The sequence below is a fragment of the Syngnathus scovelli genome, chromosome 10 (assembly GCF_024217435.2).
Source record: "Syngnathus scovelli strain Florida chromosome 10, RoL_Ssco_1.2, whole genome shotgun sequence".
In the NCBI taxonomy this organism is placed as follows: domain Eukaryota; kingdom Metazoa; phylum Chordata; class Actinopteri; order Syngnathiformes; family Syngnathidae; genus Syngnathus; species Syngnathus scovelli.
The window spans coordinates 7,642,074-7,654,362 of NC_090856.1; the positions used below are offsets into that span (position 1 = coordinate 7,642,074).

At 40.3% G+C, this 12,289-nt stretch overlaps 1 protein-coding gene across 3 annotated transcripts in view; it reads left to right on the plus strand.

The window, feature by feature from the left end:
* negr1 (neuronal growth regulator 1) overlaps positions 1-12,289 on the plus strand; it is a 92,149-nt gene that overhangs the window by 62,530 nt on the left and 17,330 nt on the right. Inside the window, exons 7-8 of one of the 3 annotated variants that reach the window (XM_049732208.2) lie at positions 5,116-5,157; positions 7,890-8,687. The exons of 1 other annotated variant lie outside the window; for it this stretch is intronic. In XM_049732208.2, the coding sequence (XP_049588165.1) occupies positions 5,116-5,157; positions 7,890-7,975 (128 nt within the window). In that variant the 3' untranslated portion in view covers positions 7,976-8,687. Of the gene's footprint in view, positions 1-5,115; positions 5,158-7,889; positions 8,688-12,289 lie in introns of those variants that run through there. One more of the 3 variants, XM_049732207.2, reaches the window with a different exon arrangement.

Sequence of the window (12,289 nt, forward strand, 5' to 3'; positions counted from 1 at the left end):
CTGCAATCGTACAAAAAATAAAAGTTTGACTGCTGTGTATTGGTTGTAATCCAGGAGATAAATTAGTTTTGCTTGCCACGTTGAGTTTTTTTATTGTTACTCTGCCAGCCATAATTTGTAAATCCAATCTTCACAAATGTATCCGAATCCTAAAGGAACCGTAATAAATAATACAATAATTGATCAATTTGATTTGTTTGAGACACTGGCGTGGCTACATATGTCATTTGATTTAGTTGATAACAGTTATCTCTTTAATTTCTGTGCGTGAATGCTAGCTGCTATGTACAGAGATAATTAGCTTGTATTTTTGAGGGGAAAAAGGGGAGCTGTACGTCTCGGGACAGGGGCTTATGTGTTCAAGTGGATGATTCACCCACCAATTAATTGAGACAAAATGTGAGCATGAATAGAGTGTGGCAGTAGCGGAGCAACTATGGCATTTTACAAACAATGTGTTATTGAGCCTCTGTTGGATGTGACCTATACGACAGAATCCCGTTATCTTGTCCACCTAATGCACTTGCCAAGCTGCGAGTAGCAATGCCAGTTAAGGATTGAAGAACAATGATGTAGAGCAAGGATAAAAGGGAAAAATCAATTTAATGTATTCGGTGATGAAATATGAACAGGTGAATTGAATTATTCACCAGTTTGCGCAGCACCCTTAGATGATAACATTGTCCCTCGTAAACCAGGGACCGGGAATACAAAAATATATTTCTGTAGCATTTGCTGTTGTCAAAGGAGCATGCCGCAGTCCTGTTTGTATATGCACATAGAGCATCAAAAGAATACCTCAGATCTTCCAATGGATGATCATAATGTGACGCCGGCGAGGCCGAAAGGGGGGAAAAAAAAGAAACCCTCAGCATAGTTAGAGGAAATGGAATCATTGTTGAACCACCCACAACTTCACTTCACTCTTGATTCCCTCGTCGGTCGTTCTGGCACACTTTTACTTTTCTGTCTGATTCTCTTATTCCTTCTTTTGTCCTTTCCCCGTCTCCTATTCATCCCGCGTCATCGTTTTACACATCTATCTTCTTCTTTCACACACACAAAAAGTGTGTGCTCTCGCCCCTTTTTACTCATGAGCAGAGAAAGGACAATTCTGCTGTCGCCCTTAATGAGGAACGGCAAGCAATCACCGTGGTGCACTCTCACTGGTACACAGATGCAAATAACAGAATCCAGAGGTGAGACCACAGGTGACTTTGGGGAGCTATTTTAGAAGCAGTCAATAGCCATTGATGAGCAAGATGGGAAGGCGAACGAGGCTTGCATATTTGACCGAGCGTCATACGTTGCATTGAATTTCAAGTGGAAGCAGAACATGTCTGTTGTGTGGAGGAGGGTCTGAAGATTTATGTGTCCTGACTGTGTGAAAAAGGGGCAGTACTCTGACTTCAGCTTTGTTGGTTCTTAATATTCAGATGTCTTAAGTGTTGATACCTTATCCACCTATGTAATAGGACAAATCTTCATTATATATATAATACGCTTGTAATCGTGAATGATTTATTATTATTATTATTATTATTATTATTATTATTATTATTATTATTATTATTATTATTATGTATTTTTGTTTTGCAAAATTTTACAGGATATAAACACGATCAGTCTGCAAAAATGTGCAATTTCGAAATGCATAAAGATAGAACGAAATTAATTCTTCCCGTTTGGGTACATTAACTAGGAACAACTATGACAATGTTTGTCCTTTGTGAGCGACGATATGACTCTGCTGTGTGTACCACTTGTGGTATTTCCGATCATGACCTGAAATTCTAGAACTTGAGCATATGTTTAAATGACACAGACTATGTACAAACAATCAAAAGTTATTTCAATGACATTCAAGAAAAAGCAAAGATAAACAGCCTGCTGATTTTGCAGCAGGCTCTAGCTGTGTTTAAATCCTTTAGTTCCATAAACATGCTGGTATAAACTGATTATATATGCATAAATGAATGTTAATGCCTGTGAACAAAGCCAAACATAGAGCTGACATGACATGTGTATTGCATGTCTAAAAATGTTTTTTTTTATCAGAAACAGAAAACAAGGATTAGACTCAACCTGCTCACTAAGTGGGTGTGTCCAGCTGAATTTAGAGTTGGAAACAGCAAAAGAAATTGTAGCCATTATTTATTTATTGTCTATCTCGTGTTATTCCCACTTTCCTTTTGGATAACCACATACTACAGTTCGATTTCCCATTTCAACTGCAGGACAGAAGTAAAATTTGATGAAAAGAAGTGAAGCTGCTCTCTCCAATTTTCTGAGAAGTCCTCCAGCTTAATTGGTCAAGCTCTTATACCCTCAGCCCACCTCGGTTTAGCCCCAGTGGAGCTTTCTCCTTCTTCTATACCTCTGCTTCTCCCCCCCCCCAGCTGTAATCAGAAGAGACTGATGAAGAAAAAAGTAGTAACTCACTTTCTCTCCATCACCGCCCAGTCTCCCTCAGGCAGAAGAGTCACTGCTGGCTCTGGATAATGGGCATTGTGTTCGATTGTCACTCCTATTAATCAGCACATGTAGGTGTCGTTCGGACATGTCTCCTCAGCTGACATGATGTTGTTTGCTCACGCTGTGTGATTGTGTCTGAGTCAAGGAGCAAGGAGATGACAGCTAAAAGTGAGACCTGGGCCATAATCATAAATCATTATTGAAGCCAGGTGGAAAATGAAACCTACAGATGCACCCTTCTGCAAGTTGCACTCATCAGAGTTTGAAATCACTCCTGTCTAGTTTTTTTTTTTTACTTATATAAGAAAATGTCAATCACCCAAGGTCAATCCTTACATAATGCACACTCGTTGGTTGGTGTTTGTCACGGTGGTTTTATGTTAAACACTCACATATATGGGACGTGGAAATGTTTGTCTTCTCCTAAAAGCAGACTAAAAATATTGCACCGTTTACTTGCTTGAATTTACATATTTAGGCAATCAAAAAGCCATTAACATTTTTTTTCACTGGGATGAGGAAACGTTTGGTGCTATGACAATGTGTTTATGCTGCAGCCCAACAGGTTTTAGACATAACGCCCACGTCACAGCATCTCCTGAAGGAAGGAACGTTTATCCCAGGATGAGTGAGCATCGTAGATGCCCTGCAGGATGATACACATTATGGGCAGAATAAAAAAATGACACAATGAATAATTGTAGAGTGCAGTTTGCAGAGAAACTAACACCAACTTTACCACCATATTTATGAATAAATGAATGAAATAGCTGTTAAACTTCAAAAAGTTGTTTTGTTTTATTAGTTTGTGCATCTTGGCAAACACTGCAAATCCAAAAGGGAGAGTTTTCCAGTCAAAAGACATGTACCAGACAGAAATGGAGCGACTGAGTGTCTGAGAGCTGGACGGATTCACTGATAATTCATGCTAAAATATTAATCAGATAGCCTGAGTCTGTCTGTTTGAAGAAAGAACTCAAAAGAAATTGTCTTCACATATCTGCTCCCGGAGGACGAGTTGAAGTGGAAGCATTCAATGAAGAAAAGATGCATTCGACCTGCCCCTGCACTCGTATGCATTGTGGAGAAACCACATGAATGCTGATCTTTACACATTTTCAGCTTCAAAGGGGAATGATGAAATGAAATGAAAGCACGCGGGCCTTAATTGTTGGTGGCTTATTCGAGTAGAAGACAACAGAGTCAGTAAACAACAGACAATAGTAGATGGTACGGATAAATTGAATACTAAATTTGTAATCTGATTCAAATTAGAAGTCTGGATAGGCTCTTGGCTTGGATGGAAAATCCTAATGCAAAATCCAATAACATGCTGTTCTGTTTTTTGATACTGTATGTGCAAGGCTGCCATGACTTCCCTAGTGACATAGAAGCTCTTCTTCTGTCACCAAGCCGTGAGGAATAAAGTAGCTCACACCTTTGTGGGAAGAACAAAGAGTTTGAACAGCTGACTGTGGGCACATGTCCCAATTGCATAGCTGAACAAAACAAGCAGCATAACCACCTCATTGCTTCCCTTTGAACCTTTAAAGCTCGTTCACGCAGTGTGAACTTAACATCAGTTAAAAATTTTGTTTGCTGAAAGTGATTTGGGAAATACAGAAACGATCTCGTCCTCCAACGTGGCAGACAAACAAATATCAACAACATGATTGAAACTGTCGATACTGTACCTTCTTCTCATAACACCCTTTGTTGAAGCTGGTCCATCGTTTGTATTTGGAGTCATAAAAAGGCAAATTGTGCAGAGTTGATAAATTCCTATGTATTGTTAACCTTGTCTGCCCCCGGATGTGTCTACATGTGGCATTTAAAACCTGGACTATGAAGAAAAAAGTTCCCATAAAGTTTTGAACATCCCTAGATTTTACATTATTTCATCCCCCAAATGTCATTAATGGCGCAGCCTGATATTTTCCCCTGCAATTCTCGTTGCCTTACCATTACTGTTCGACCAATGTATTTGAATTATATATGATATTTATTTCTGGCAGTTTGTCCATTGCATGCGCCAAATGCACGAATCTGCACTCTGAATTGACAAGTGTAGTTTGGCAGCTTGGTGATGATGTGCTGCCTCGACGAGTGAAAATACAATCCATGCACTGTCTTGATAGGGGGCTTGCTTTTTACTTCTAACTTGAGCACAAACAGTCACGAGCAACGCGATAGCTCTGAACGGGCACTAAGGTGCCCTTCAGTAAAGAGTTATCAATGGCTCATTTGCAAGAGACTTGACCACTGCTCAAAACTCATTTCAAGGGGATTTGTAAGGTATAAAGTGTTATCTAATTATAAATTTCTAACAGTCACATGGAAAATTGTAGCCATCAGAGAGACGGGCATTTATATTGATGGCACGAGGCATGTAGTATGATTGACATTTTCACTCAATGTGGTGTTTCCAAGCATCTTTTATATTTACATGACTGAGACATCTCTGCTACAGGAAGTCTTGAGCATGTAGAGGTTGCATCTTACCACAGAGATGCTGATCCTTTTGTCGTTGCATGCTTTTCTATTTTTTTCTTCCTTTTCACGTTACGTCTCCATTCTGTTAATAATACATGAATGTCCTCTTTCCCTCCCCTTTCCCTCCCCCCCTCTCCTCCCCTGTAGCAATTATTGAACCCACCACCACTAGTGCTGTCTCAAGGCCAGGTCAGTATATGTCACCGTGCTGTACATCAAACTAGCAAAGAGGTCCGCTGCCTCATACTAACCAGACTCGTTATCGTCTCCATCTTATATCAAATGGCTGGATGCAACGCCTGCTGGGTGCACAGCTTTCCTGTATGTCCTTAATTTATTATATTTGCTTTTTTAAATTTTTTTTGGCCTTATAATTTTGGGTTGGCTTCGACACCTCGGCTCTATAGCCTGGAACCATCTCCACGCGGTGTCCCTTCCATCACAACGCTGCCTGCGCCTCTTTCTCACTTCCCCACGTGAAGTAAATGGTAGCATCATCAAAGTGGCTGTTACATATGCCTCTGGGCCAGATGCTTTTCATAATGCTGATGGCTCCCTCTTCTCTTTGGCTTTCCCACGACCGCCGGCATCACTCTCTTTGCTTCTTAGCGCTAGTTCAACGTAGCAAACATCAAAGGCAGTATGCTGATGGCTCTCGGTTTGTTGTTTGGAAGATGGAATCTCTTCGCCTTTTGTATTTCTCCTTCATTTATCCCTCTTTCTTTCCGAGGCTTAATCCTGTAACATCCCTCTCCCTTCTTTCTCTTCTCTTCCATCTCTTTATACAACCATGTGGTGTTGTGGCCACCCCTGATCTGCTCGTGTTGTTGTTGTTATTGGTGGTGGTGCACTGTCAATGTCACCCTTCTTCCCTCACACTCATCACTGTACTCTCCCACATTGCTGTCCAGAATAATCCTTTCTGTCTGTTCCTCTTTTCTCCCTCTCTAATGGATTTCCATGGTGTAATATTTTTGCTGCTTATTTCAGCCTATTACTGTCGACATGCAGAATCGTTGAGGAAAGAATGCACAGTTGACGTTAACCACGGATGGTTTGGTCGTCTTAGAAATGTATAAAAAGCCATGATGTCACACAAGAAGCACTGCGGTGATGAAAAGTTCAACTCATGCTTTGTGTGCGTTCTTATAAAAATGAGTGAGTTAATTCAAAGTGGGCAATGCTTATTTACAGACCATCAGCCATTACGACTAAATGCAGTTACTTTAGTTCTTCTGTTGTTATTGTCAACCTAATGCTGAGCCATATAGGACCGATTAGCCAAGACTTGTGCGCACTACATTCCTACAGGGCTATTTTTTCTTTCTTTCTTTGTTTTTCCCTTTTTGCTAACAATGTGGGGGCATCAGCAGCCAATACACCCCAAAAATACCAATTAAAAAGCAAAAAACACTTGGGCTTGGTTCCTAGATTGTTAATTGAGCAGAAGTCGCACAAGATTTGATGGAGTTTTATGTGACCACATGCATGGTTGTGATTCAACCTAAAGCTTTTGTATGACCCTATGAATTTCGTTGAAAATTTTAATTACATCGCCATATTTCTGTGGCTACAAAGTCTCGTTCCACATATGTTCTTGTCTAAAATGCCGTATATTGAGCTATCACTAACGAATCTTTATGGAATCGAATACCATATTGATTATTCCATTCATTACATGGGTAATTCTTTACATACATCAAATTAGCTGAGTTAGATAGAGGATTATAGCAAGATATATTAACAAATTGCAAAGTATGCATTGTGTCTTGTTAACAATTTGATATAGAATAATGTCTGTTGGTAATGGAGTGTTGTGTTTGGTATCTTTGGTGAGTAGGAGTGATGCAGTGGGCTAATATTTTGTATATACGGTATGTTGTTATGTCTGTGATTGGCTAGCGACCAGTTTACGATGTACCCCGCCTACTGCTGGTATAGGCCCCAGCACGGCCGTGACCCCCCCAAAGGATAAGCGGTTCAGAAGACGTCGTGTCCTTATACTTGAAAAAAAAACGCTTGAAATATTCAAACATTCAAATTCACCTCTGCTTCCATACGTAACCTCATGCAAGGTTTTGTATTGCATGATGGATGTGCTCAGTGTTTTTTGTGGCTTTTTTGTCCAGCCTTATGAATAGATAGCATTGTTTCCTCTTTGACAGTGTGGAGACAATGTGCGGGATAAGCAGGAACTCCCCTGCCCGTGCCTCTACTACCAAATATAATTACCCGTGGATATTCTGTCCGATAAAAACTTTAAATAAACTCAGTGCCGAGTAGCAGACCTGGCGCGACCTCCATCTCTCATTTGATGTAATGCCGGCAGAACAAATGACAATTTCATGGTCCAAAGGAGCACCAGTGAAGATCAACTCGTGCAGAAACTCAGTTCTCTCGTTCACTCCTGACTTTTCGAAATTAAAAGTTGCCTTGCTTAAATAACGAAAAAATGAGAATAATTATAGAGATCAGCAAATACTTTTCTCTCCACTTGTTTATCATCTGCGGTCACTTTTCTTTTAATAAAATTTGGCGTATAAGAGAAAAATATAAAATGTCTGCAAGGGAAACAAAACATTAAGTAGAAGCATTTATTCCTCATAGTGAGCGTTTGTTGGAGCCGACTAAGCAAATTTGATAAATAAATAACTGACCCATATTTTAATAGATCTTAATTAAAAAAATACTGAGACTTTCTATATTATTTCCTGGATCATCTGGAAATTAATGAGAATGTAACAAAATCATTTACCGAAAAGAAAATTCACTTTCACAAAACCAGTTGATGCATATGAGATGAACACTTAAAGTACAGCCTCACTCAATTTTGGGAGCAGCAGAAGTCCCAATTGAAATATATTGATCACACAGCAACAAGAGCAGAAACTTTTTTTTTCCATCTTCCATGTTTGCAACAGGATTTGGAAAAGCTCTTCAAAAGCCCGTGGTGGGCAGAGAATTGACTTGGCATCGTTGCGGAGGAGAGGCGGCTTTTGGAGCCTAAAATGTTGAGTTGCAAGCTTAGCGTTTGGGCTGGAAATGGACGGTATGGAGGCAGTAGCAGAGAGCAAGGTGACAGATAAGATGAACCTTCCTCACTGACCCGCTCCCACCCACGCTGTGACCAACTGTGACAGATGGTGAGCGCGTTCATCCACCAGCACATTCTACCAAAGAGCAAGTCGGGAGTACTTCAGGCGTTCACTCGTGTCACCGGCCATCGCAACTCCACCACGGCAAACGTGACCGGAGCCTAAGCCAGCTGTGACCCAAGCTGCCTTCTCCCAGCAATGTCAAACCAATTGTTATCACCACAGCTACTGCAACATCAAAATTCAGTGTTAATTATTACTGGCTCTGCCTGTTCAACTGTGCTCTAGTTTCTGTCCAAAACCACTTAACCCGATATCCTCCCTGTCTTCAGCATGTGTGTTTTGTCTGCATTCAGCTAAACAGAATACACAGCAGCCTGAAGCTGCTGGCTTGCTACTACCCTGTCATCGAAATGAAATGTAGATGTGTGATGATAGCATCTATTCCCAGAGGCTGTAACTTGTCTTTATTTCTACAAATCACTTGACAGTCGAAAAACTGTACTAAGCCACGCTTAAGTGAACTAAACTTCTGGTTCAATGAACACTAAATGCATTATGCATGAAGTGTATGTCTCCAATTCCTGAGTGTTTCTTCTAAATAAACAAAGAAATATCCATGCAGACTGAATGTAATGGAATGAAGATAACACGCAAAACTTTACCCCAGGAGATTTTAAATGAACAGGTTAAGGAAGGTTAATCAATGTTTTCAAGACATGTACAGTTGGCAATTGACCAGCATCCTAATATGGATTGCATTGTGCTTTTTCCAATTCCATTGTACTGTGTTTTGTCCTCTTGTGTGCTGGAGGTCTTTCTGATTGGCCCGTTTCATTAAGATGGGTCAGTAGCTATTGGGAAGTCACAATAAAGCAGTGGTTGGAAACACAGTGAGGGTGGTCACATCTTAATTCAAGATCTATGTGGATGTCTAAGGCTTGAGAAAAAAGTTACTTACGGACTGCCTAAAGCTTGGCTTTTATTATAAGTCAAATTATCTGAAAATGTGGACCGAACTCATAAATGAATCTGTAAAATCTCTACAATGTTCACATTATCCTATTCTGCTGCAGCAACTAGAAGCACAAACTGAAAGTATGGAAATGTGTCAAGTCGCAATTACAACATTGTCAGCTTGGACAACAGTGTCCTTGGATTTGTGAGTCTCCCCAGCTAATGGCAGTATGAATACACCACACTTATGAAACATTCATCAGGACGGACCGTATCCCACTGATAAGGTTCTATTTTCTGAAGAGAATTATCCGGTGAGTCCTAGCACGCAAAAAAAAAAATACAGCGTTAGTATTCGCCTGCCTCACTTAACACTGTGTGCCGGCTGTCAGACCCACTGAGCTACCCACACAGATAATCCGTTTTGGAAGTGCGTTTTCCAGCAGCCTTATCAGTCTATGGTAGCGAGATCAAGAGCAGTGCAAGCCCTTCTGCGACCATCCTTCGGTCTCGTGGTTTGTTTAGAGGTGATGTGCTGACCTTCGTTTTTAAAAAAGAGTTAACTCTTATAGAAATCAAGTGGCTGATAAACAGATGTGTGCATGTCATCTCGACTACTTGACCTCCGGTTCCATGGATGCTGTAAATACAGAGATGAATACTTGTTGTGACCAAAGGTGACTTCAAAACCATTTGTTCTGTTCCTTGGGAATGCACCCTTTACATTAAATGTATCCTCTCCTTTCTAGTTATTCATACTGCTCATGAGCGTTACATGGTGATCGTGCAAAACATCAAAGTAGGCTTGCGATTCAAGTCCGCCTCAGTGAACATCACTCCCCGTGTCTTAATGCGACATTTGCATACAATAAGATCATGCCAGCATGAAGTGACTTTAAAAGAACTTATTTTGCTACCCACGCAGTTGTGAATTGTGATTCGATTTAAAGTGTACTCAGGTCCTTTTTTGTAGTGACATCTTTCCCAGATTTTAATCTTCTATTTTAAGGTTGTTGTTTTTTCCAAGACTTATAGTCATACTCATAAGCTGAAAGTTTTTCCATATAAGCAAAGACCACAGAGTCACTTGTTATGTGACAAAGAAATATATTTTTTTTAACTCAAATCTTTTTCCAACTTTAATTGGAACTCTAGCTACAGCACTCATGGTTATTAATGAAACAATTCAGTTGGAAAGAGGAATTTGGTGCTCCCAACACGCAGACAGGAGTCAGTTGTGCGAGAGATGAAGCAGAAAATGGATAGCCATTTCCTTTTATGGCCACAGAAGGCTGCTGTCGAGATTCAGTCTTTGTCTATAATTGAGACACCAGGGTATATTCTTTTTCTGGACAGAGTCTAATGGTTTGTGCATTAAGGGGCATGATTGAAGAAAGCCCTATACTTACAGTAAGGGCTTCAGTAAATCACAAAATGCCGTTTTTTTTGGTCCAATTTTGTTGATGGTAGTGGTCTCACACTGTGCAGTTTACATCACTATCGCTCTTCCTCATGTGCTGGGAGCACCCTTTGGTAAATGGGTGTAATTTAGAGCTAAGAGAGTGAACACGCAGTGGTAATGAAAGTGAAGTTTTGCCATCCTTTCCAGTGATCCTTCACAACGGAGGCATTGCATTTGACCTGCGAACCCTCAGAACCTAAGGAGGTAAACTCCCATTAGATTTGTTTGATGACTCCAAATCTTGTGCTCTTCGGTTTCTAATCATTCTCAAAGTAATTATTTGTTACCATCGCTTTACTCCCATGCATGCCGCAGTTATCAGTACTAGAACTTCTTTTTGACACGGGCGGGGTGCTCACCATTGAACTAAGTTGAATATACTGTACTCCTCTGTTTTGGTTCACCATCATTTTCTTGGTGTAGGTTTTCAAAGGTTTTCATATGTGACAGCTGGTTTGCAGCAGATTATTGGTGTTTTATGTGAGCGTGCCAGTGGAGATGGAGTCTTTGTAGCCTACCAGCTTTAAAATACTTAAACCTCTGGAATCCTTCCCACCCGCAACATGCCGTTTCCCCATGTTGTTGAGTCTTGAACGAATAGGATGCCTCGTATATGTCACGCCATGATAAATGGTGGGAATTGCACTGCAATTAGCATCACTATTCTAACTACATCCTGACTGACTCAGACCGAGGAAGAAGCCTGCAATGCGCTTTGCGCTCATTTGTTTTCAAAGTGGTTTTGCCAGAACAGAATACATCCCATTATTGGAGCATTATTTCACCCAGAATAAAATCTGTTGTCATGGAATACCATTTTACTTGTTTTGATAAACTGCTGAATATTTGTACCTGTGTTCTGTTTTCTTCTTTATTCAGATATACAGTACATACTTTCTTTTCCAGACTGCAAGCCACTACTTTCTGCACAAGCTGTGAACCCTGCGGTTTATAGTCAAGTGCGGTTTATCAATGGATTTTTTTATGATTTTTATGACATTGTATGATTTGTGCATATTCTCTTGTATATGGAAATTAAACATTAAAACACCTGCGGTTTATATCCAGTGCGGCTTATATATGAACAAAACAGGATTTTCCCCGAATTATAGCTGGTGCAGTTTATATTCAGGTGCGGCTTATAGTCCACAAATTACAGTAATGTTTTTCGTTATATTTTAATCATTATTTTGAATGAAGTATATAGGTGCTGAACACAGGTCACAGTTTTCCATTTTTAAGGCTTTTTTTTTTTTAAAGAATTTCTATTGTCATGAATACATGCTTACTCGCAAAAGCCGTCCTCTGTATTTACCTCAAAGCAGTAGTAAACACAGGGGGCAACTTTGTGCCTCAGGAAAAGTTCAGCGTTTCAATGTCTTGCTGAAGGACAACACAGCCCGTCTGGCAGTTGTTGGATGGTCCATTGAATCCTCTCTAATTTTGTCTGTCCATACTTGACAAAGCTGAAGGGCTTTTTCTTTTTTTTTTTGTCAACGACTTCAAGTGGGATCCCCATGGTGGCAGTCGCTTATCTTAACCACTTGGCTACAGCTGCCTTTTTCATTTTAGTCAAAGGATGTTGAGCAAAATATTGCATCTTTCCCTTGACCCGCACTGCTTATTTGCTTGTGTATTGGAATTCATCAGAAATCAGAGAACACGCCTTGAGATAATTGCCAAGTTTTAAACATTGCTCTCAAAGTGTCTGTCATCAGTTCTGTGCAACTTCTCGTTTTTTCTTGGGCTGGCTTTGGCCATATCTGATTTCAAGCTGCTCTTCAAGGCGTCCTACAGACAAACAGCA